General features: G+C 57.7%; 1 protein-coding gene across 4 annotated transcripts in view; it reads right to left on the reverse strand.

Annotated features, from left to right (window-relative positions):
• PPP1R12B (protein phosphatase 1 regulatory subunit 12B) overlaps nt 1–25,055 on the reverse strand; it is a 173,311-nt gene that overhangs the window by 102,325 nt on the left and 45,931 nt on the right. For all 4 annotated transcript variants that reach the window (XM_052653524.1, XM_052653523.1, XM_052653526.1 and 1 more), the window contains exons 2-12: nt 18,153–18,283; nt 13,429–13,547; nt 11,854–12,013; nt 10,774–10,918; nt 9,741–9,815; nt 8,165–8,244; nt 7,522–7,715; nt 5,698–5,810; nt 3,075–3,275; nt 2,060–2,142; nt 885–1,010 (exon numbers count right to left, since the gene is read on the reverse strand). In XM_052653524.1, coding sequence (XP_052509484.1) covers nt 885–1,010; nt 2,060–2,142; nt 3,075–3,275; nt 5,698–5,810; nt 7,522–7,715; nt 8,165–8,244; nt 9,741–9,815; nt 10,774–10,918; nt 11,854–12,013; nt 13,429–13,547; nt 18,153–18,283 — 1,427 coding nt within the window. The remainder of the gene's footprint in view (nt 1–884; nt 1,011–2,059; nt 2,143–3,074; nt 3,276–5,697; nt 5,811–7,521; nt 7,716–8,164; nt 8,245–9,740; nt 9,816–10,773; nt 10,919–11,853; nt 12,014–13,428; nt 13,548–18,152; nt 18,284–25,055) is intronic.

Raw genomic sequence — 25,055 nt, forward strand, 5'->3', positions numbered from 1 at the left:
TGCTGGCTGGTACATGGCAAAGAAAGTGACTGCAGAAAGGGGCAGACAGGTGAGAAAGGGGCAGGACGCCTGGGTACCTTCTCTGCACCTCACTCGCGACTTTCACATCTTGATGGATCTGAGGGCCATTAAAGTCATAAAGAAAAACAACAACTCAAGTCCCTGAATGAACAGGCTTCAGTGCAAGACTCTTAAATTAAACCTGTCCCCATCATCCCTTACACCCGCTGGGCACCCCCACCTCCCCGCTCCCCAGGTGAGACTCAAGTCCCTGAATGAACAGGCTTCAGTGCAAGACTCTTAAATTAAACCTGTCCCCATCTCCCCTTACACCCGCTGGGCCCCCCCGCCTCCCCGCTCCCCAGGTGAGACTCAAGTCCCTGAATGAACAGGCTTCAGTGCAAGACTCTTAAAACTGTCCCCAACGCCCCTGAAACCCGCTGGGCCCCCCCGCCTCCCCGCTCCCCAGGTGAGACTCAAGTCCCTGAATGAACAGGCTTCAGTACAAGACTCTTAAATTAAAACCTGTCCCCATCGCCCCTTACACCCGCTGGGCGCCCCCTGCCTCCCTGCTCCGCAGGTGAGACTGCAGAGGAGGACGGGGCTTAAGTTCAGTCCCGCTCAGAGACTGCTGGAAGCCAAAAGTGGCTGCAGACTGCACAGGACTGAAAGGGTGAAGTATGTATTCAGATCTGTCTGTGGGGAGAAGTTGTAATTAGCTTACTCTAATTCAGTTAGGAAAAGAAATTAATTTTAATTTAAAATTACTTACGATGTTAATCCCAAGAAATCTAAAAGCAATTTATTTCTCAGTTCACTTTTGTGAGGGTAATCGGATGCAGTCACTGCCCGTCTGTTTACAGCCAGAGTGAGGGGGCGGGTACCTTTTCAGGAAGGTCGACACGTAGGTGGAGGGAGCGGCCGTCTGCGGGGCCTCGCTCCCCTTGGCTGCGTCCCTCCAGGACTGCCGGGGCTGGGAGCCACTGCACACCAGGTTAGCAGCCGACTCTCTGCAGAGGCAACAGGCAGGGCTGCGCTGAGGCTGCTGCCTCGCCGCGCCGGGCCGGGGCGCCGGGGAGCTGGAGAGGGGCACGAGGGACGCCCTCCCAGGGCCTGTCCGCAGACTCCCCGGCTCCCTGCGCAGATGGAGGGCCGGCTCAGCGTCTCCGTCTGCCCGTTCACCCACTTCAGGGCCACGCCGCCTCACTGGGGACCCAGGCCTCGCTCCCAGGGTCTGGAGCCTCTTGAAGGAGCGGTCGCTTTGCTCCTCGTTTAGAAAGGCTGGCGAGTCAGCCTAGGGCAGGTCACTCCAATCAACCAGAGCGGAGTGGGGACGGACAGTACAAGCATCCAGGAGCAGCAGCCCCTCGGCTCACAGCAGGGTGCACACCCAGAAGAGGCTCACCCCCCAGCTGGCAACTCGGGGCCTCTGCCCCCCCAGGTCCCCCAGCAGCCCTCCCCAGGCGGGGACTGTGGGCAAGTGGAGGCCGCTCCAGCAGGCCCCGAGGACCAGGCCTCCGCACCGCCAGCAGGCTGCAGGCGGCACCTGGGCGGGCAGCTCTGAGACGCGGCATAGGTCACAGTTCCCACACTCATCTTAATTAACGTGGACGTACAAACTAGAAGTTGCTCGACTCCATTCCGTAACAAGGTCTCTAGTGCTGCCCACGGGGCAGGCCCTGTGTGAGACCCGCGTGGACACTGAGCCCCCTTCACAGAGCCTGCTGTGCACAAACGCAAGCCCACGGCGGGGCGGAGATCCCGTGCTGGACTGAGGGCCTGCGGGGGTGGGGCTGGGGCCGACAGGGGGCGGGGCCCAGACAGGGGGCGGGGCCCAGACAGGGGGCGGGGCCCAGACAGGGGGCGGGGCCCAGACAGGGGGCGGGGCCCAGACAGGGGGCGGGGCCCAGACAGGGGGCGGGGCCCAGACAGGGGGCGGGGCCCAGACAGGGGGCGGGGCCCAGACAGGGGGCGGGGCCCAGACAGGGGGCGGGGCCCAGACAGGGGGCGGGGCCCAGACAGGGGGCGGGGCCCAGACAGGGGGCGGGGACGACGCTACCTGTTCTCCTTCTCTTCAAGGTCGCTAGCGCTGCCCGGCCTCCGCAGCCCCCGTGAGCTCAAGGAGCTTCTGGTTTCTCTCTCCTGCAAAGTCAAAGCAAGTGAAGCACAGAGAAGGCCCGCCCTGACCCACTGGGGCAGAGAAGCAGAGCTTCACACCCGCGTGAGTTACTTCCAGACCCAACACCGACTCCTGCTCGAGCGGTATTAACAAAGGCTTATTCCCAGCTCTCCTCCGTTAGACGCCAACATGTAGGGAGGCAATTCTCTTGGGAAAAGCCGGGATGACCAAAAAGGGAACAGCAGCAGTCCCACCAAAAGGGGACCTCTGAGAAGCTAGAGACAAGCTGTGCTCTGATGTTCTCCGCCTTGAAAGGCAGCCACAGGCTCAGCAGGCGTGCTGATACCCTGGCCCGAGCGTCTCTGGAAACACAGGGCCGAGTGAGGGGGCTGCGTTTGGAGGAGACCCGGCCACTCAGGCAAGCCGCCAGCACACCCCGTGGAACCCGGACCATCTCAGGATCAGAACCCGTGGCTCCCGGTGAGCAGTGGGTGAGGGCTCAGCCCCCGGGACACCCACCAGTCAGGGAGGCGCACACAGAAGCTTGCTTTCTAAGTGCTCAGATGCCCAAGCTTCACTAGGCTCGAAAGCCCAGCTAAGGAACTCTGCTTCCGCACACCACGAGGAGGGGCCACTGCCGCTGGGTCAGAGCACGCGTTAGGCCAAGTCCTCGGGGAGGACCCTGGAGGGGAAGGATGAACAGAAGGCCAAATCCGAGCCTGCACGCTCGCACGCTCCTGCCCTCGGGGAGGACGGAGGGGAAGGATGAGCAGAAGGCAGGCCTAAAGGAAAAGGGTTTTTCTTTCTTGGACAACCAAGTCATTGCAAGCGAACAGCTACCTGATGACCAACACGCCTGCCTCCTTTTAAAGGCTCCGTGCTTCCAGAGCCAGACCAGGCACTAGACACTGTCTGTCCGTCCCCGAGGCTGAGCTGCCGCCGAGAGACACCGCACCTTTTCTCTGCTGTCCGTCAGGGTGGAGATGCGGGGGCTGGAGGCCGAGCGGTGGACAGATGCGCCCCGGTCCCGCAGGGCCTCCCTGGCCCCGGCGACCTCGCTCAGCACATTCTGGCTGCCGGTCTTCCTGAGGCCCAGCCTCCACGAACACGGAGACTCATCCCTGGTCTCTTCCAGCTTGCTGAAGAGGCTGGAGGGCTACGAGGGAAAGGGCACCGGAGGTGAGGTCCCGACGGCTCCTCCCACCCCTGGCCGAGCGGCGAGGGCAACGTGAGGAGAGCAGGGAGCCCAGAGCAGGCCAGGCGCCAAGGGCACCCCCCAGCAGCCCTCAGCCCTCGCAGGGCGCCCACCCAACAGAGAACCCACCAGCAGGGGAGTGCTGACACGGGGCCGGGGGACAGCAGCCTGCCCCTCTCCACGCCTCCCCCTGCCCACCTGTGAACCTGGCCGAGAGCTGACCCTCTTGCAACACACGGACCCTGAGGAACACAGACGGGCCACGGCCCTGTCTCGCGGCTGCGGTGAGCTGACTTAAGGCAACCCTGACATAAACTGCAGGCCTCTCCCCCCAAACTCTAGCTGCTTATTTCAAGAAAACAGCTTCTCTGACACAGGCGGCAGTTCTAAGCATTTCAGATTTCAAGAAGCAGCAAAATCAAAAAGAAAAAAATGGTAGAAGTTATACGGTTGCCAGGTTTTAAATTCTGCCAGAAGAACAGCTTTCAAAAATGAATCACCATTTTCATTACCATCATTTCATTAAAAAGTAATGTTAACGTTGGAAAAGAAAGGCTCATGGAAAGCTTACACTGTCCTTAAGCATCTCATCTCCACACACCACACAACACATCACAGACCGGAGTCAGCCGAAGCCAGGCTGAGGCACGGCCGGCCTGGGTACCACCAGCCACCGCCTCCCTGGCCACGGGGGCCCTGCCGGAGCACCACCCTCGCTCCAGAACCAGGCCAACTCTGCTGCTGGCACAGCGGGAATGCAGCAGAAGCCTCACGCCGTGCTGGGATCTGCTCTTCCGTGCACCCCCTCTCCTAGGGGCTCTGCAGAAGCACCCTGTGGGCTCTGTAAGAGCCGTCCAAACGCCCCCCAGCATCTTCTGAGCCAAGTGGCATGGGTGTGTGTTGGTGGCTTTCCTAACCCAGTCCTTTTCCCCCTAAAGAGCGGCTGATCTGGTCACACTCCTCATGACGGAGTGAGGACCACGTCCTGCTGGTGCCGCCCGACGGCTCACAGCAGCGCCCGGGGAACGTGGAGCGGCCGAGCCTCTGCCTCCTGGTCCCCACGAGGACACCAGAGGCCCACTGTGCACACAGGCAGCGCCGAGGGGCCAGCAAGTGAGGGAGCGCCTGCAGAAGCACCTCAGCCGCAGCGCGTGCGGCTCCCCCGCGGCAAGCCTCCAGCGGACGAGGCTGGGAGGCTGCCGGCCCTCAGCCCCTCGATCTCTGCCCTCCCGCCAGCAGCTGCACAGACCTCACTCGTGGGGGGAGAGTGAAGACACGCGTGTTTGTCACAGTGCCCAGGCTGCGCCCTGGCCGGCCTCTGCCCAGCCCGACCGTGACCCGTGTGCCCCAACCTCAGACTCGGGGACAACAGGCCGCGGCAGCACTCCCCTGGTCCCAGGCTGCTGGCGCTGGAGCCTGGCCACCCGCACGCGGCGGCCACAAGTTCTCTAAAACACACTGTGGGCAAGTCAGGAACGCCCTGCTTGTGTCCACCCCCCAGACCCACGTCCTGACGCCCGGACACCCAGGTGACAGCATCTGGAGACCAGGGGGTCGTCTGAGCGCCAGGAGGAGAGCCCTCACCGTGGACGGAACCTGCCAGCCTCCGGCTGGTGGGACACAGGCCTCGATGTGCAAGCCACCCTGTCTCTGCCCCGTCACGGCAGCCTGAGCACGCCGTGGCGGGGGCGTGTGGAGGCACAGCATGTGATGTGATGAGCACTCGGCCACGCCACGAGAGGGGTGGACCAGGGCCCCGTGGCAACACCGACAGACCGGGAGATGGTCAGCCTGCGTGCAGTCAGAGAGACACGTATCCCGACACCATTTGTGAGTGGAATCGGAACAAAAAAACGATTTTACAAAACAGACTCACAGAAAATAGACTCATGATTACCACAGGAGAAGGGGGCGAGGGATGAATGGAGAATTGGGATTAACGTATAAACTCACGGTCACCACAGGAGAAGGGGGCGAGGGATGAACGGAGAATGTGGGATTAACATAGATACACTACTACGCATAAACCTGGAGAAGGGCATGGCAACCCGGTCCAGGGTTCTTGCCTGGGAATCCCATGGACAGAGGAGCCTGGCGGGCTGCAGTCAGACTCAAGTCAGCAACTGAACAACGAAAGCATATAAAACAACAAGGACCTGCTGTGTAACACTGGCGCCTGCTGCTCAATACTTTGTAATGATCTATAACGGAAAAAATCTGGAAAAAATATACGCAACGTGTAACAGTCACCCTGCTGCACAGCTGAAACGCAGCTGTGAGTCAGCTGGACTCAAGCAAGAAGGCAGGCGCGAGTGCGTCTCTAAGGCCTTTACGCCTGCCTGCTACCGCAACGGGGGCATGCCCAGCTTAACCGCACACTCACTCTCCTGGCTGAAGAGGCGGGGACGGCGCTCTGCGGAGCTGTGGGGGTCCGCTCCGCGACGCTGCTCCTGCAGTCAGAGCTGGGACGGCTGGGGACGGCGCCCGGCCCGCCATCTGGGGTGAAAGACAGAAGCAACAGGTGCGTTAGGAAACCCTTATGGGAGTCTGTACTGTTCTGACACAAAAGATTTACCCATCATCACACAGACCACCAGGGCCAAGAAAGGCTTAGACTCCAACCACGATGAAAGCTCCGGCAACCCCTGCCTCTTAGGAGAAAACAGGCGCAAGTGAGATTCTGTCTTGACAACAACTCGCACATGAACGCCGGACAGCCTTCTCCTCACTACAGGTCACACATACCGTTCATCAGTAAGTGCAGGTAGAGCCCGCTCTGGGGGCTGGGCAGAAAAAGCCAGAGAAAGTACGAGACGGACCTTGCTTCCTCGGCAATTAGAAAAAGGAAAGGTGAGACGCAGAACAATCACGGTGACAACACGAGGTCCCACACGCCCAGTGCCGAGCATGGCGGGCCCAGAGAGGAGCCGCCCTCCGAGGGCGGGAATGCGGGGAGGCTGCAGGGCGGGGCGGGGCCGTGGCAGGGGGCGTGGCATGGTGGGGGCGGAGCCGTGGTAGGGGCGGGGCCGTGGTAGGGGCGGGGCGGGGGCGTGGTATGGCGGGCGGGGCCGTGGTAGGGGCAGGGGCAGGGGCGGGGCAGCCCACAGGGGAAGAGCGCTCCTGGGGGCGTGGTGGTGACGCAAGATGGAGGCTCCCTTCTGGGGTGTCGGCAGAAACCCATCTGCTTGTGCCCGGGGCTGCTGCGCCTCTGGCCCCTGGACTCCCAAGGCCCAGCCCCAAGACCCCGCGAGGCAGTCTTCCTGGGCAGAGACCTTCAGACTGCCCTGAGTATTCACAGTGACCACATGAGCCGTCCCAGGGCCGACCCAGTGAGCCTATACCCTGGGTGTGCCCTCCGCCCCCCACACACTGACCCCAGGCCTGACCCGTGACCTTCCGTGGCCCCTGGGGCTGGGCATGCCCCCCCACCCCCACACTGACTCCAGGATTGACCTGTGACCTTCTGTGGCCCCTGGCCTGGGTGTGCCCCCACCCCAACACTGACCCCAGGCCAGTCTTGGACAAGGGCAGTACTCCCCTGAAATGGCAGAAATCAGGTCAGTAAAGGAGACCCCTCACAGAGTGGGTGCCAGGGACAGGCAGGCTCTGGGGGGACGCACACTTGACTCTCAGCCAAGGCGGGCCTGCCCCCTCACTGAAAACCCTGCATCTTCTGGGATGCCTCTGGAGGGGAACATGTGGTGACCGCAGGCCCCGGCCTGTGCAGTCTGAGCTCACCACGAGCCCCGTTATCCAGCAGGGCCACTGCCACAGGCAGACCCACCCAGCAAAACGCAGATCTGCCAGGCGTCCCCTGCCCGTGAGTGGAGACCCTGGGCTAACCCAGAGCCTGGCGTCTCCGGCCCACGAGTGGAGACCCCCGGCTACCCCAGAGCCTGGCGTCCCCTGACCACGAGTGGAGACCCTGGGCTAACCCGGAGCCCAGAGTCTGCCTGCCCACGAGTGGAGACCCCAGGCTAACCCAGAGCCTGGTGGTCCGACCGAGCTCAGCACCCGACTCTCACTGCACAGGAAACTGAAGACCATTAACACGACGCGCACCATTAAGAGTCAGCAAGGTAACCAGGACTGTGCTCCTCCTTCCATCCCCCCAGCAACTGAAGGGGTTTCACATGATGAGAAGGGAGAAGAAAGTGATCTGGGGCCCCTGTTTGGGAATCAGTCCCCCCGGGCCGGCTCCACCTGCCTTCTGACATGCGGCGGCCCCCCGCGCTCTGCGGACGGACAGCCTCAGGGTCCCCCGCCTCCTTCTCGGCCTCTGACTCCGAGGCCTCGTCCTCCCCCTCGTCCTCCTCGGAGCTGGAGCTGCTGGACTCTTTGCTCTCCTCCTCTGCTCGCTGGGACTTGGGCGTCTCCTCCTCACAGAGCATCTTCTCTTTGCTAAAGTACAGACGGCAATCTGAGTAACTCAGAGAGGAGAAACCGCTTTCCGAGCTTGCTGTGGAGCTGGTAGAGGGGGACAAGCCTAGGAACCTCCGTGTCGAAGTGGTAACAGGAACGCACACACGCTCCCTCGGGTCCGTCCGGTGTCTGACCTGAGAGCATGGCGTAATCTGCACTCAGGAAAACGGGGCTACATCTCCTCGTGGTGAACGAGGTGCACAGTTCTAGCAAGTCGTTTAACAGACGTTTCCTGACACACACAGGGTCTCCATTACTTCACAAAGTGAGCACACGCTCCCCACTCACAGGCCCCCACGGCCATGCCATCCACCTCCTCACCCGTCGAACATCCCCCCTCGCTTAAAGACCACCTGGCTACAATCAGACACCAGTCTCTTCACCGCATGGACTCTCAAGCCAAGTCTGCCACACGCAGACCATCTTACTTCTTGAAGAGTCTACTGTGCAGCTCGCTGTTCAGGTCTGATTCGATGAGCTTATCTCGTGTCTCTTTTTCACTTCGAAGCTGGAAATCAAGAAAAGAGGAGAGGGAAGACATTGACTATGGGGAAGGAATCAGCAGTGACGAGAAGAACTCCAGCGGCCCCACCACTGCACCAGCCCCAGAGGGGAGGTGGGGGCGGGCAAGGGACACAGCAGGGGGTCTGCTCGGAAGAAGCCGGCAGAGGAAAGCCCTCAGCCAGTGAGAAGAGGAAAGCCATGGCGCCAGAGCTTCGGCGACACCCGCCTCCTGAACATCCGAGCCTCATCGCCCCCAAACCTCACTCCGAAGGGCGAAGCGCCAGAAGCGCCTGTGAGAGAACACTCTATGATCCCGAAGCTGAATTAAGTTGGCAAGCCTTCTACAGAGAAACCGGTGCCAAATGGGAAATCAGCCCTTAGGAAAACCTGCCCAGCACTTAGACACACACTCCAGACAACATGCATTTATATCCCCGGACCCCAAAGTTATGCGGAGGCAAAGGCAGGCACCACTCCCAGTGGTGGGAGACGTTACTTGGTGAAGATCCTACTCGTGCTCAGAGAGGAAGCACACCGGGTCAAACATGCACGGGGGCTCTCTGCGCGTTCCCGCAACTCCCACGTGAGCCCAGAACTACTTCAGGAAAAGTATCCATAAAATGATGAACACGTAGCCGTGAAAAGCACACTCTGGTGTCAGCAAGGCTGCGACAGCTCAGTGAGGGCGCCCACGGGACCCGGTGCATCTGCGCTCTGGGGCCGCGCTCCCCAGTGAGGCCTCCCCCGCCCCAGCCTGAGCCCCTCGCTCTCCCCTCGGAATGGCTCTGCACGCCCTTCTGAACCCGAGCCGAGGCCCGCAGAGGGGAGCTCAGGAAAGTGAGGGCGTGACCTTCTCCCGCCCCAGGGGGAGCTGCTCGAGCCCCGCCCTCCCCACCGACAGCCCTCCTGCAGTGGAGCGCGACTCACTCCCCGCTCGCCCCGGTCGAGGAGGGCTTCCACACTGCGCCTGGACGTGGGCACACGCCTCCGTGGTCCTCCTGAGAGGCGCTGCGCCACGGGCCCAGGAGCAAACCCTCACACACTCAGGAGAGCAGGAAGGGAGCGACTGTGGATATCCGATGGACCTGGGCTAGGTATGAATCCCTGACCAAGCGCCGGCCCAGGCCACATCTCTGAGCTTCGTGGGTTTGCTTGCTTTCTAAGAAAGAAACATATTCCTCCCTGTAGTCAACCCCCTTTAAATACACAAGTCCCTTCAATCAATAAGGAAGTCACGAGGCATCCTGAACTCGGAACTCCCTGTTTGGAAAGCACTGACTCCTGCACCCCACCCTCACTGCCTAGAGCTCCAGGCAGCCAGAGCCGCCCTCGCCGCGTTTACCTGCCAGCTGCCCTCAGGTGCTACGAGATACCGAGCGAGCTTCAGCAGCAAGGGCTTCTGGGATGTTCCCTCTAACGGACTGTGGACAGTTCCTGGAGGAACAGTGGCCACTGCTAGGACGCAGACAGACAGACCGCACGGCCGCCACGCAGACTCACCACGCCCTGCCTCTTCTGCAGCGCCTCCAGGTGCTCCCCCAGGCCCTCGTCGGCCACGTCGAACGGCGTCTGGCCCTGGCAAGGAGACGCCACCGCGGTCACGCGCCTCTACCCAGAGACCAGCTGGCGCTCGCCTGAGGCCTCTGACCCTCTGACCTGCCTCCCTGACTCGCCGACTTAGCGCCAGGATGAGGCCCTCCTCTATCAGAGAGGGGACGTAAGAAACAGAGGACCCCCCAGACACAGGGCTTTGCGTTCTGTGAAACAGTGAGCAGGAAACCCTCACCTCGTTTCTAGTGTTTACTGTCTCTTGGCAAATGATCAATTGAAATCTCTGCTTGTATCTCTTCCAAAAAGCTCACAGTCGCTACAATAAACTCAGCAAGGGGCTCTCAGAGGCCTCGGAAGGAGGCCCAGGTGTGGGCACTAAGGACGAGTCACAGGAAGCAGCCCATTAAGTGAGACCCTCAGGCCAAAGCGCAGCGAGGGGCCCTGGCCCACAGACCGAGGGTGAGCAGGTGGGGCAGGGCAGACTGGAGCGTCCCCTGAGTAAGCAGCCAGGCCTCCAGATCCACAGTCAGCAGGTGGGAGGAAGCTGCAGGGCCTCTAACCTGCCTGAAGCGGGGCTGGACAACACCGCTTTCGGCCAAACACAAGGGTGCAGTCAGCGCCACGGTTTTTAACAAATGGATGTGAGCAGGGCTCAGCTACTAGGTTTCTGAATGAAAAGCTGACGCATTTCACACTTCTCCCTGGACAGCGGTCTCGGGCTTCCCCACTGCTCACTTCTGCTGAGGTGAGACCGTTTCCTTCTTCCACTTTCTGTTTCAGGGGCTTCGATGGAAACGGTCAGCAGGCGGGCCTCCTGCCGCCAGGCAAGTGTGCGTGTCGGGGGGAGGGTGGGGCGGGGGGAGGGTGGGGCGGGGGCAGGGCCCCAGCTGCTGGTGGTGCCTGCTCCGGATGGCAGGCCTGGCCCCTGGGCAGGCCTTCTCGCCTCGTGCTCCAGGACAACGCTGGGGGCCAGCCCACTCACCAGCTTGTTCCTGACATCCATGTCGCAGAGGGCCTCTGCCAGGATGGAGCAGGCCTCCTTCACACCCCAGTGCGCAGCCGCGTGCAGAGGGGTCCAGCCATCGTGATCCTGGACGTTGAGCTCATAGCCAGCCTGAATCAAAAGTCTGAGGAGAACACGGACGAGACATTCAGGTCCTCTGCATCGGGGTTCCCCGCCCAGCGCACAGCCATCTGTCTGATGCTGCAGACCCCGGCCCCGAGCCCCAGCCCCAGCTGCCGAGCCCAGGTCTGCTTTCCCAGGCATCAGCGCGGCCACCAGAAGTGAGTCCCCCCTGACCGAGGCCACGCTGGGGTGCAGCCACGGCACCCCCAGTACAGAGATCACCCAGAGCCCCGTCCGGGCCCGGCCCACGGCCCCACCAGGAGGGCTCTGGCCCCTTGTCCTCTCCCTCCTCCCGTGCCCACTCTCCGGGCGGCCTGCCGCCTCCCACCGCAGGAGTGTCTGCGGGGGCTCCCGCCGAGGCTCCGAGGCGGCGGGCACGTGGAGGCTGGCGTGACCCCCGGCTGACAGAGGCAGCACCGTGCGGGCCTCCAGAGAAGCAAACAAGGGAACCCCGCCCCGAAGACAGGAGCACCGACCCCACCACACGGACCAGGAGCCTCGTCCCGGGACACGGGCAGCGAGGACATCTGCTGACAGGCGCACGCGGAGCTGCCAGCAGCCGGTGCCGCGCCCGCCCGGCCCTGAGGCGCCTCAAGCAGGGCAGGGACGGGGAGGTGGAGGAGTCCAGACCCCTCCTGCATGGGCGACCGCCCTACCCCAGCGAGTACAGCTCCCCTGAAACCTACGCCACCAGCCTAACGAGGCCACAGAGGACACAGGGATGCACGTCTGCCTGTACTGCAGCGGGGCGGGGGGTGGGTGGTGCGGGGGAGCCGGAGATGAACCGCCAAGCAGCAGGAGACCCTCCAGGCCCTCCAGGCTCTGCTCCCCGCGGAGCGCCAGGAGAGGCCTGGGAGGAGGGCGGAGACGACCCAGCAGGTAGAGGAGAAGGGACGGGGAGGGGGGCGGGGAGGACAGGGCGCCGTGCGGACCCACCTGAGGACCTCGGAGTAGCCCTTGGCCGCAGCCACGTGCAGGGCAGTGGCCCCCGAGCGCGCCTGCCTCACGTCGGCGATCCTGCCGCTGTTGAGCCACTGGCGGGCGTCCTGCAGCATCTGCCGTTCCTCCTGCTGCCGCGCCTGCTCGAGGTCCAGCCCTGCGGAGGCACGCCGGACAGCCGCTCAGCCGCCGCGGAGCTGGGTGCTCAGCCAACTCACTCTGCATCAGAAGAGGCGTTCACGGCCGCCAGCAGCCCCCCAGGGAGAGGCCACTAGGCTCACACAGACGGCAGGTCCACCGAGGCCTGCAGGCGCTCTGGCCTTAAGAACCTGAAGTCCGGCGGGCTGCCCCTCTGCAGCACCTGCAGCAGTACAGTCGCAGCCTTCTCATGCATTGACCCATGTGCTTCCCCACAGCCTCCGGCGCAAATGCAACCGCTGTCACTGCCCCCACTGAATGCAGGAGGGAATGAACACGCGGAGGTCAGGCGGTCACTCGGGGCCACAGAATGGTCGCCCGTAAGGCCCTGTCTGCTCCTCCTGTCCCCTGCTACACCTAGGACTGGGGTCAACAGTCTTAGCTTCAGGCATCGTATACGCTGATAAATTAGCTCCCTCTGAAGTTCATCTCCCTGAGGAGAGAAACATGCCAAGTGAAGCTCTGTGGCCCAGAGCTGAGGAGCAGCTGAGCACAGAGGCACTTCCGAGGGGTTCCATCTCCCGTCAGAACATCACGGACAAGTTGCTAAGTGTCAGTATTCTCGGCTCTGCAGGCACTTGGCTGTCTCAGCGCCTCAGCTCTGCTGCTGGAGCAAAGGCGGCCTTGGGTGGTGTGAGCGCAGGCCCGCCCGGCCAGTAGGGATCGCGTCTGGAAGGTCACGGCAGAGAGACCCCCGGGGTGGACTGCAGACTGTGGGTGCAGGGGCTCCCAGAAGGACGGCACGTCCCCGCACCTTGGGCCCACACAGCTCTGCGGCGCTTCCAGCAGGGAGGCCTGTCCTCCCTGCCATGTAGGCCCAGGGTTACTTGCAACTTTTTAATTTAAAAGAACCCAAAGACCTCCAGTCGGAGAATCCTGACCAGCTCTCTGAAGGGGATTCTTCTGAAAATATAAAGTATTTTCAGAGTTGATTCTTCTCATTAGCTTCCTCACTGTAACAAACTACCAGAAATCTCATAGTCAGGATGGTTAGAGATCACTTTAGAGGTCGCAACAAAGGTCCCACCAGCACCGCGTTCAGCTCTGCTCAAGAGGAAAGGCGCAGAGTCAGAGAGAGGACTGTCCAGCGCTCAGAGGGACACGGGCCGCCTCTGCGGTCAGCACACATGGGAGCTGTCACATGCCCCTCCTCAGCCTGCCCTGCAGCGTCACAGCGCGCACCGGCCGCCTGTGCACCGCGGCGCACGGCCCAGGGCTGCAGGGGCGGGCTGACTGCACGCCTCTGGAGTCTGGCCCGGGCGCTCCGCGCGCAAGGACTAGCAGGCACGTGCCGTGAGCAGCGGCGGCCGGCGTGAGCAGACAGTGTCTCACGGTGGCGCCCAGGCCCCTCCTGCCATGTGGCCCTCGGCTCACCTTGCTTCTTCACCTGCTCCAGAAGAAGGTCCTTCATGGCAGGCTCTTCCGCAAGGTCAGAGGGGACTTCGCCTTCGTTGTTGACGATGCCCACGCAGGCTCCATGGTTAATGAAATACCTACGCAGACAAGAGCAGAGTCAGTACCCTCCCCAGTCTGAGGCTGGCGGCACTCCTGAGCCTGGGGCTCCGTGCAGAGCGTGGCCTCCGTCTGGAGCTTTCGTGTGGCCCCAGATAAGGCACTCCACTAGCCTTCAGCACTCGGGATCAAAGCGTCTCTGTTCCTTGGTGAGAAAGACGCCTCCAAGAGCGATTTCTCACACTCGTTTCTGAAGCCCATTCTCTCACTCCCATGGGCAGCAAGGCACTTTGGAAACACCACAAGGGGGACACGCCGCCTTAAAGCTCACCCCAGGCTGCATCCAAACCCAGGCTAAGGAGGGCTCAGGACACCGCTGATACTGAGAATGGGGTCCCCAGAAGAGACAGAAAGGAGTGATTCTCACAGGAACGCCCCCCATTCCCATTAAGAGCACACTAAGTGGAGCCAGGGCATAAAAACAGAATAAAGGACAAATCAGGACTTTCATGAACCTGCCTGGGCCACGTGTCCACAGAACTCTCCCTTTAACCAGCCACCTCCATGAAATCTACACTCTAAGACGCGACTAAATGACTGGAAAAACATTAGATTCTATATTGAAAACCAATACAGTGTTCGATCCTAAAGAAGAGGGGCCTGGTAACTTTAACACCTGACGTGGATCCTCTCTGATTTTCAAAGCACTTGCACGTACAATTAACAATGAGTCTTAAACAACTTTAGGAAGTAGGCTACATGGGTACTATTAGAGGCAAAAGACGGAGGTTACGCCCCGTCTGCTGACTTCAGCTCCAGGTCATCTTGGCACTACATCAAGTTACTCTGGGGCCAGTGAGAACCCCAACAGTGCCAGAGTTCTCCAAAATATACAAGTCTTTAAAGGAGAAAGAAAAGCTACTTAAATCAGACTTCAACCAGCCAGCAACGCAGCAAGCATGCACAGGTCCCCTTCTGCATTTAAAGGGCACACATTTTAGGCACATTGAGGCTCCCCTTGGGGCTCAGTGGTAAAGAACCCACCTGCCAAGGCAGGAGATGCGGGTTTGATCCCTGGATCAGAAAGATCCCGGGGGAAGAGAATGGCAGCCCACTCCAGAACTTTCCACTCAGCCTGGAAGATCCCGGGAGCAGAGGAGCCTGGGGGGCTACAGTCCACGGGGTCGAAAAGAGTCAGACACGGCTGAATGACCAAACAGCAGCAACATTTCAAAGACCCTGCAGAAGATTTTAAGAGATAACATGTGGCCACTGCATTCAGGAGCGGGCAGAGGGGAGCCTGCAGCTATTGGGTTTAGGGCACGTTTTTCGAGGGCACTGCTCCCTCACTGCTCAGTGCCTCATATAAACGGAGCGCCCCCAAATGTGTCTGCCTTTCAGGCGGGCTGCACATACACGGACTCATCTGACTTTGAGCCATCTCCACTCTCCCTCACAGACTCAGAGGACAGACGCTCTGCTGAGGCTAGCCGCTCCCTCGGCTCTCCTTAACTGCACTAAGGCCACCTGCTGCCCTTCACGCCCACGCTGCTTCACCTCCCAACCCTGAGACCCCAAAACGCAAAGAATACAGAGTGAGCGCAGGATACACGCTCCTGGACTGAGCTGCGCCCTCTCTGTCGCCCTGAACCCGCACTCCCCCAGAGTCAGCCCCGCACACACACACATCCAGACTGAGCTGCGCCCTCTCTGTCGCCCGGAACCCCACATTATCCCCAAACACAACAGCTCACTTGCCTCCCACAGTTCGACAGTCCCTCCAAATGATGAAACACCCTCCCCTCCCCGCTTTCCTGCTATTACTAGAAACTTTCCGTGTCTTTCGAAGCCCCTTTGAGTGGCCTCTGCGTGTTCTGACAACTGAACCCTCCCTCTTCTTCCTTGGACTCCGCCTCCGGCACTGAGTCTGGGCCCCGGTGACACACAGGGATGTCGACGCCGCCCCCCAGCTGACTGCGGCTCCAGGTAACAGCTGTGTCCTCCTCACGGGCATCACCGCTGTGACATCTGACGTGCGCTCTCTCTTAGCAACCCACAAACACTGCGTGAAATAAACCCAGCGTGGAGCCGCTCCACTCTGACACCTTCTCCATTCTTTACTGGGCCAGCGGCCATGTCCCTCGGGCATAAAGGCCCTGCTTTTCCCTTTCCTGAGAAGTTCTCGGACCCTGATGGAGATGACTCCTGTCCAGAAATGACCTGGGTCTCCCCGAATCAGAGGGATGCGTGCCAAGTGAGACACTGCCCCAGGCCCTCCTTACCCTGGGGGAGGGCTGGTGGAGGTGGAGCCTCTCCAGGTTCACACTGTTACCTGAACAAGTATCAGCCCATGGAGTCTTCTGTTCTGACCACACTGTGCGGCATGAGGGATCTTTATTCCCCCACCAGGGACAGAACCCACGCCCTGTGCAGTGATAGTGCAGAACCTTAACCGCTGGACCGCAGGGAAGTGCCTATGAAGTAATATTCACTGTAATCCTGAGGATCCTTACAGTTGCCCTGAGGCTCAGAAATACCTCTTAGCTCAGTAAACATGTCCTTCAGAAAATAAAGCTGCTCTTGGGGATCCCCAGAGGCCTGGTCATTAGGACGCAGAGCTCTCACAGCCGTGGCCCAGGCTCCGTCCCTGGTCAGGGACTCAGGTCCCACAAGCCATGCACAGCTCGGCCAGGGAAGAAGAAGGAGAAAGAAAGTGAAGCCTCCGTGTCCCTCTCACGTCACCACCAACGTGAGGCCTTTCTGCTACTATCCTCAGGGGCGAACAAAGAAAATGAGATGTGCTCAAAAACTCAGAATAAATTAGCCCCATTAATGTAAACAATAAGACCTAACTAGATGCTGTCGTTTGGGCCAATCTGCCGCTTCTAAGTTGGACACTTAGTGGTAACAGGAAGGTAAGAGACCCAGCTAACTAGCAATAGGCCTGAATTCCAAAAGAGGAATAATAGCCCCTAAACCTTTTTTTAAAAATATATCATACGGAGTTGAAATGAGACTGAGAAAGGTCACCGCACTAGAACGCACCGGCTCTTCCCTAGAAAGCGAGCCTGGCTGCTCTTCATCTCCACTCGCTTGAAGTTTAGACTTTCTGCAGGTTCTGGGGATGCGAGCACCGGTTAAGATGGATTTTTAAGATACAAAAGATATGTATTTTTAAGATACAAAAGAGAAATGAGGGAACGACCGGGCACTAATCTCTGAAACGCCGCTCACAGGCCCTGCGGTCGAGGCCCTGAAAGGCAGGGGGCTCTGCGGGCAGGGGGTGGAGGCCTCTGGGGGGCTCTGCGGAAGACGGCTCTGCGGGCAGGGGGTGGGGGTCTCTGCAGGCGGGGAGGCTCTGAGGGGCAGGGGGGCTCTGCTGGCCTGCATGGGGACACACGGGGAGGGTGAGGACGGCCAGCAGCAGCCCCAGGAGGGCTGGTCCAGCTCGCGCCTCTGGGCAGGCCTGCACACGTCTGACTGGCCATCTGTGCCTGAGGAGACAGTGGCTCTCACCAGTCCACTTCACTCAAGGTAGCGTTTGTTCCGGCAACAGACACTTAAAGTTTGAACTTATTTCCAAACGAACCATGGTCATCCACAGCCAGGGTAAAGAAACCACAGCAACAACGCGATCGCAGTCACTGTCTGTCTCAGCTTCACTTTAAAAGGAAGAAGAGAGACCCCTAGGATTAGGCCAGCACGACGCCAGGCTGAGCTCCGCCTGTCACCTTCTCAGGGAAAAGCAGAACCCCGGATGGAATGAGATTCAGGAGGTCAGAATCACAAACAAGCCGCCCAAACAAACAGTCAAACACCAGTGAGGAGGGACGAGCAGGCTCTGTTCACGGTTCTCGGCAGAGGTGGGCTGAGGGCCCGCCCGGGAGGGGAGCTCTGCTGCGGGCGCCTGCTCCTCAGAATCCGCGTCTGTCAGCGCGCCACCTCCAACTCCCTGCACCCGGCACCCTCCCGCGGGACCCAGCGAAGCTTGTGTGGGGCCGCTCCCAGGCCTCTGCAGAGCTGCTGACAGAACGCACCCTGCTGTGCAACAGGAGGGCTATACTGGGCCCCAGTCCCGTGGAAAGGGGCCGCAAGACGCCTCTCACCACGGCTTTATGTACAGAACTTACCTTAGCAATCCAGTTACTCTCATCTAGAACACATGTGACTTTCTTATCTCCCCGGCCACGCCTTCACTCAGCAGACGCTCACTCAGCACCCTCCCAGCCCAGACCCTGTGTGGTGGGGTTCTTCTACACAGGGTGTGGAGAAATTCCCCAGGTCTGCCCCCGTGCGTGTCCAGCTACAGCTGCTAGAAACAGCCGACAGTGCGGGCAGCAGAAGCCAACCCCGCGCGTCCCAACAAGCACGCACCAGCTGCAAACAGGAGCAAATACCAACAAGCATGCACCAGCTGCAAACAGGAGCAAATACCAACAAGCACGCACCAGCTGCAAACAGAAGCAAACACAAAATCTCAACTAAGAAGCTGCAGATTAAGCAACTATGCAAAACACAGCTATCAGTTATTCCTTAAACTAGTTCAGCCGCCCGCTTGCATGAGCTGCAGTGAAGAGCGGTCACGGCTGTGAAACTCAGGCTCAAGAGCGGAAGAGCACGCGTGGCGCGCACCGCCAGCCACTCACTCTGCTATGTTGAGGTAGCCACAGGACGCTGCCGCGTGCAGGGGCGTCCAGCCCTCGTTGTCCTGCTGGTTGACGCTGGCTCCGTTCTCCACCAGAAACTTCACGACATCCAGGTTCTCGTCGATGCAGGCCTGCAAAGAAAGGCCCGTCACTGAGTCAGCAAGCACCCGTGGGGATGGTGCCCCAGCTCTGGGGGTGCGGCGGAGTCGGGAACAAGGCATGTCAGCCCCTGCGTCCTGAAGGGTGTCCGGGGGGCCGCCCAGCGCTGGGATCTTAGGCAAACCCGCGAACTCCCTCCTGGCCTCAATGCTCAGCTGTGAAAGCGGCATGACGGTGACTGACCGGATCAGACCTCAACGCTCAGCTGTGAAAGCGGCATGACGGTGACTGACCGGATCAGAGGACTAACCAAGGAGCGCGATCGCTGAAGCGCTGTTTCATCACGCTATCCAAGAGCGACGTCAGGAACCACTCACCAATTTGCCTGTGAATCTTACAGGCGCAAATACACCTTTCTCAGCGGGAAGCTGCAGTTTAGGTTCCAGGGCTGCTGAACCATCTCTGCTCTGGCGAGAGGGTGCAGTGAGCCCTCAAGCAGAACCCGTGTCCCTCTGAGCAGCTGCAGACAGCAAGGCAAGCGTGTCTGCGCAACAGTCAGGAAGGCAGGGAGGCTTCCCAAACAAAGGCTGCAAGCCCACTCTAAGCCAGCAAGGAAAGCCACAAGACCCACGGGCCACCAGAGCACAGAGGACAAGAGCAGCGAAGGCCACACGGACAGAGGCGACCATCGTCAAGGCGTCAGCGGACCCAGGCAGCGGAAACACTTCAGGGCCCAGAGACAAGTGAGACTCCCTTCTTAAAAGCCTGTCTCTGAGCCCTCCTTTGCAAAAGAAAAAAAGTTAAAACTTTAGCTGAGACCACCTTTCCAGGTCAGGCTGACTTTTGTAACACTGCTAACACCCGACTTGCTCCTCTCACTGGCTGACGCCCGCACTCAGACACGCAGCCCCACGGGGAGGAGCCGGGGAGCCTCCGAGGGGCAAAACAAACACCGAGAGGCCGGTTTCCCTCAATAATGACCCTGAAGAAGCCGTAGAAACTGTTAACATGACTAACCCTCAATCACGGTTTCTAAGTGTCCTTAACGCTCTCTGACACAACAGCAAACACGCACGAAGCCCTTCTCCACGTCCCGAGCTCAGCGCCGACTCTAAGGACAAAGCCTCTGTGTGTCTGCCCGAGTTGCAAGACGAACAAGCACCTTCTTCACAGACGCTACTTTACTCAGAAGAACCAACAGACAAACTATGACGATCAAGGAGCAAAAATGAAAAGTGAGCCTGTCACTTCAAAGGGAAAGAAGCCTAGTATTTCTTGCCAATGACAAATTTGGCCATCCAATTAAAATCAGAATTTTGAAAAAAGTATCCACTACCAAGAGCCTGACAGCTTCCTAATATTCAGTTTTCCAATGTGACCAGTGGGATTATCGGGAAAGGTGATTTTTTTTATGCTGTGAATGGAAACACACACTGACATCCGGAAGATCGGTGTGACGCGATGAGCCCATGCTCTCCACAAATGCAGGCTCGTCGTGAGAAAGCCGCGCAAGGTGAAAAGCCCACTGGAAACAGGGCAGATGCTAGACTTCAGCGCCACAAAGTGAGGGAGCTCCCCTGATTCGGTTTCAGATTCCACACTGTGACTAAGATTTAAGAAGCTACTCTTGTTGGCGTTTCAGTACAGCACCAAGAACACACAGAACTGTCTGAACAGGCTATTAAAACACTCCCCCCTCTTCCAGGCAGACACCCGTGTGAGCCCAGATTTCCCTCATACACACTCATCAGAACAATTCATCACGGGAGGCAGAAGGCAGACACGAGCAGAGCTTCACGCGGACGCAGGACAAGCCGCTCTTCCCTTTATGCCACAGGCCGACGGGCTGCTTTTACTTCGCTTTTGGTTCTGAAAGTACGTAGCTCTTTTCCACTAAAGTACGTGGTTCATATGAACATGTAATGGGCTATTGCTATTTTGACTGAATCACTAAGCAGATAGTTCCAAGACTTCCCAGAAATATGTAATAATACTTATGAATGAAAGCTCTTTAGGGTCCTGAAGAAATTTTTGAATGTCAAGGATTACTTAGATCAAACAGTTTGAGAACTGATGTCTTCAGTGAACATACCAAGGGATATTTTACAGTGACAATGAGCAACTGGGGAAGACTGAGGGCAAGAGGATGAGATGGGTGGATGGCACCATCGCCTCAACGGACGTGTCTGAGCAAACTCTGGGAGATGGTGAAGGACAGGGAAGCCTGGTGCGTTGCAGTCGGGGTGGGGGCAGGTCACAAAAAGTGACATGACTTAGTGACTGAACAATGGACAACCATTTAAACAGCAGAAGATTACCCTGGGGAGAACCGAGCGAGAATTCTGAGGATAACTACAACACTCAAGAAGCATCTATCCCAGAAAGAGGACTTAAAAAGAAACCCCTCGAGATAAACCTCATGCCAATCCGATCTAGAAACAGACTGGACGATAAGCAGCTGATTCAAACTAGGGGATATTTATTTAATCAGGTAATCTTGGCTGAAGACTCACCTCGTGGCAAATCGATGGGGAAACAATGGAGACAGTGAGAGGCTTTATTTTGTTGGGCTCCAAAATCACTGCAGATGGTGACAGCAGCCATGAAATTAAAAGACGCTTGCTCCTGGGAAGAAAAGCTATGACCAACCTAGACAGTATATTAAAAAGCAGAGACATTAATTTGCCAACAAAGGTCCATCTAGTAAAAGCTATGGATGTGAGAGTTGGACCATAAAGAAAGCTGTGCGCCAAATAATTGATGCTTTCGAACTGTGGTGCTGGAGAAGACTCTTGAGAGTCCCTTGGACTGCAAGAAGATCCCACCAATCCATCCTAAAGGAAATCAGTCCTGAGTGTTCATTGGAAGGACTGATGCTGAAGCTGAGACTCTAATACTTTGGCCACCTGATGTGAAGAACTGACTCACTAGAAAAGACCCTGATGCTGGGAAAGATTGAAGGTGGGAGGAGAAGGGGACAACAGAGGATGAGACGGTTGGATGGCATCACTGACTTGCTGAGTTTGAGGAAGCTCCAGGAACTGGTGAAGGACAGGGAAGCCTGGCGTGCTGCAGTCCACAGGGTCACAAAGGGTCGGACACGACTGAGTGACTGAGCTGAACTGCCTGAAAAAATCCGGGACAGACACCAGGTCACTCAGGTCTGACCTAAATCAAAACGCTTATGATTATATAGTGGAAGTGACAAATAGATTCAAGGGGTTAGATCCAATAGACAGAGAGCCTGAAGAGCTATGGGCACAGGTTTGCAACACTGTACGGGGAAGCAGTGACCAAGAGCATCGCAAAGGGAAGAATACAAGAGGGCAGGATGGTTGCCTGAGGAGCCTCACAAATAGCTGGGAGAAGCAAAGTGAAGGGCAAAGGAGGAAGGGGAAGATATACCCAACTAAACACAGAGTCTCAGAGAACTCCAGGGAGAGACAAGAGAGCCTCTCAGGTGATCAAGGCCAAGAACTAGAGGAAAACAGCAGAACGGGAAAGTCCAGAGATCTCTCCAAGAGAACTGAGGCACCGCGGGACATTTCACGCAAAGACGAGCATGGAAAGGGCAGGAGTGGTCGGGGCCCGACAGAAGCAGAGGACATCGAGAAGGGGTGGCAAGAATGCACAGAACTGTACAAAAAGGTCTTAATAACCTGGATAACCACAATGATGTGGTCACTCACCTAAAGCCAGACTTCCTGGAGTCTGAAGTCAAATGGGCCTTAGGAAGCATCACTTCAAACAAAGCTACTGGAGGTGATGGAATTCCGGTTGAGCTGTTTCAAATCCTAAAAGATGATGCTGTGAAACTGCTGCACTCAATATGCCAGCAAACTTGGAAAACTCAGCATGGGACTGAAAAAGGTCAGTTTTCATTCCAATCTCAAAGAAGGGCAAAGTAATGCTCAAAATTCTCCAAGCTAGGCTTCAATGGTACGTGAACCGAGAACTTCCAGATGTTCAAGCTGGATATAGAAAAGGCAGAGGAATCAGAGATCAAATTGCCAACACCTGCTATATCATCGAGAAAGCAAGAGAGTTCCAGAAAAACATCTGCTTCCGCTTTATTGACTCTGCTAAAGCCTCTGACTGTGTGATCACAACAAACTGTGGAAAATTCTTAGAGAGATGGAAATACCAGGCCACCTTACCTGCCTCCTGAGAAATCTGGATGCAGGTCAAGAAGCTACAGAACCAGACGTGGAACAATGAACTCGTTCAAAATTGGGACTGGGGTGCATCAAGGCTGTGTATCATCACCCTGCTACATGCAGAGAACATCATGAGAAATGCCAGGCTGGGTGAAGCACAAGCCAGAATCAAGATTGCCTGGAGAAACACCAACAACCTCGGATATGCAGATGACACCACCCTTATGGCAGAGAGTGAAGACCAACTAAAAAGCCTCTCGATGAAAGTGAAGAGAGTGAAGAAGGTGGCTTGAAGCTCAGCATTCAGAAAACGAAGATCATGGCGCCCGGTCCCATCACTTCACATCAAATAGAAGCGGAAAAACAGAAAGAGTAGCAAATTCCACTTTCCTGGGCTCCAAAATCACTGCGGAAGGTGACTGAAGCCACGGCATCAAAAGATGCTTGCTCCTTAGAAGAAAAGTTATGACAAGTGCAGACAGTGTATTAAAACAGCACAGACATCACTTTGCTGACAAAGGTCTGTAGAGTCAAAACTATCGCTTTTCCAGGAGTCGTGTTCGGGTGTGAGAGTTGGACTGTAAAGAAGGCTGAGCGCAGGAGAATTGATGCTTTCTAACTACGGTGCTGGAGAAGACTCTTTAGAGTCTATTGGACAGCAAGGAGATCAAACCAGTCCATTCTAAAGGAAATCAACCCTGAATATTCACTGGAAGGACTGATGCTGAAGCTCTAATACTTTGGCCACCTCTTGTGAAGAGCTGACTCATTTGATGCTGGGAAAGATTGAAGGCAGGAGGAGAAGGGGACGACAGAAGATGAGATGGTTGGATGGCACCCCCGACTCAAGGGACATGGGTGTGAGCAAGCTCCGGGAGGCGGCGAAGGATAGGGAGGCCTGGCGCTGCAAGTCCATGTCCGTGGGGTCACAGAGTCAGACAGGGCTCAGCGACTGCGCAACAACAATCCTGGTTACAAAGTGCATCTTGTTCGTTTCCTCCAAACCACCTGACACTCTTTTCACCATTAGTGGGATTAGCTACACATCTTACCCTCGATTTGATCTGAAGTCATATATCCCCCCAACCCGACCTTTTAAGGCCAGATGACTTTTATAGCCAGTATTCAAAACAGCCTCTTTTTCAGCCAGCAGTTCCAAAAAAAATCAGAATTTTTCCTATTATGTTTGCTTAAGTTGATCAACTCTTCAAGCTTTCCTCATACTTCCTTACCATGTAAAATATTTCACAACTATTCCCAATATTATGAGCCATTTTGTAACTGAGATTATCAGTGAAATCTCTCACACTCTGCACGTCAGCCAGTCTGCAATCCCACAGGTTAAGATTTAGCTAACCCCCTACAGAATATGTCACTAAAAACTGCTAATACTTTAAGTGGAAGGATGGAAGAGGGTATTTTCAAATAGGTACTGAAGTTCAAGGAGGAAACAGTGCTTCAGAGGTTCAGGGCACTCTGCCCAGGAGTCATATACTGTGTCGGGAAGGTCGAATGTGCCCTCTTGGCCTGTGCTAGTGAGGGGCGCGAGTCGGCTCCTCCTCACTTGGCTGCAAAGTCTCTCTGGCTCTGGAAGGAGACCAGCTGGGACACAGCCAGGGGCCATACCATCACCAGGCCGAATTCTGGGAGCCAGTGTTCTCAAGACGGTTCTTCATCCTTAGATGACTGAGCCAAATCCCAGAGGTAACGCCACCCCGGCGAGGCAGACGTCAGACAGGAGAAACCTGCCTCTCCTCTTCCCCCTCACGTCTCCCCTGCCTTTTCCTCACCTCAGCGCAGCTTCAGCTCTCTTCCTTGCCAGTTTCACGATCATTCCTGTCCATGAATCTCACACCCCTGACACGGTGTCCATGTAAGAATGACACCGTGAGGATGTCCGAGACGCCGCGGCCAGCCTCACCTGACAGCGCCCGTCTCCAGTCGTCCGGGAGGGGGCAGAGCGGCACGGCTGTCAGGTGCCCCTGCCTGGCACTCCACAGGGCACGGCCGGAGCTCGGCAGACCTGGGCTCGAGACCCAGCCCTGCCGGTGCACACAGTTCCGAGTGAGGATGCAGCCTGAGCACCAGGGCTCAGCTCAGGGCGTGGACACCAGCGCCTCGCAGGCCTCGTGAGGGCTACAGAGGACACAGCCTCGCGCAGCACGTGGCACCATTTCTAAGCCGATGGTTCAGCTAAGCAGCAGCAGCCTCCCGGGAAGAGCATGAATCCCACGTCATCCTCACGCACCGCTGCCCTCCAGCTCCAGGCTCTGAGCCAGCAAGATCACGGGGCCTGTTCCGTAAGCCTGCCTTCAGGAAAGTCGCTGTAGCGCCTGGGATGCTGTGGGGCCCTACAGTCAGAAGCCACAGGAGTCAAGCAGTCTGTCCACAGTCAACTGAAGAGGACGCTGTTGGGCAGGCCAGCCCACAGAGCTGCAGGCAGCCGCTCTCGAGGGCATCTGGGGGGGCCATTCTCTGCTCTTTGGTTCAGGGAATTTTTTTTCCCACTAGGAGGGTTTCCACGGTGGCTAAAGAATCCGCCTGCAATGCGGGAGCCTTGGGTTTGGGTCTCTGGGTTGGGAAGACCCCCTGGAGAAGGGAACGGCGACCCAGTCCAGTATTCTCTCCTGGAGAATCCCAGGACGGA

The sequence above is a fragment of the Budorcas taxicolor genome, chromosome 16 (genome assembly GCF_023091745.1).
Source record: "Budorcas taxicolor isolate Tak-1 chromosome 16, Takin1.1, whole genome shotgun sequence".
NCBI lineage: Eukaryota > Metazoa > Chordata > Mammalia > Artiodactyla > Bovidae > Budorcas > Budorcas taxicolor.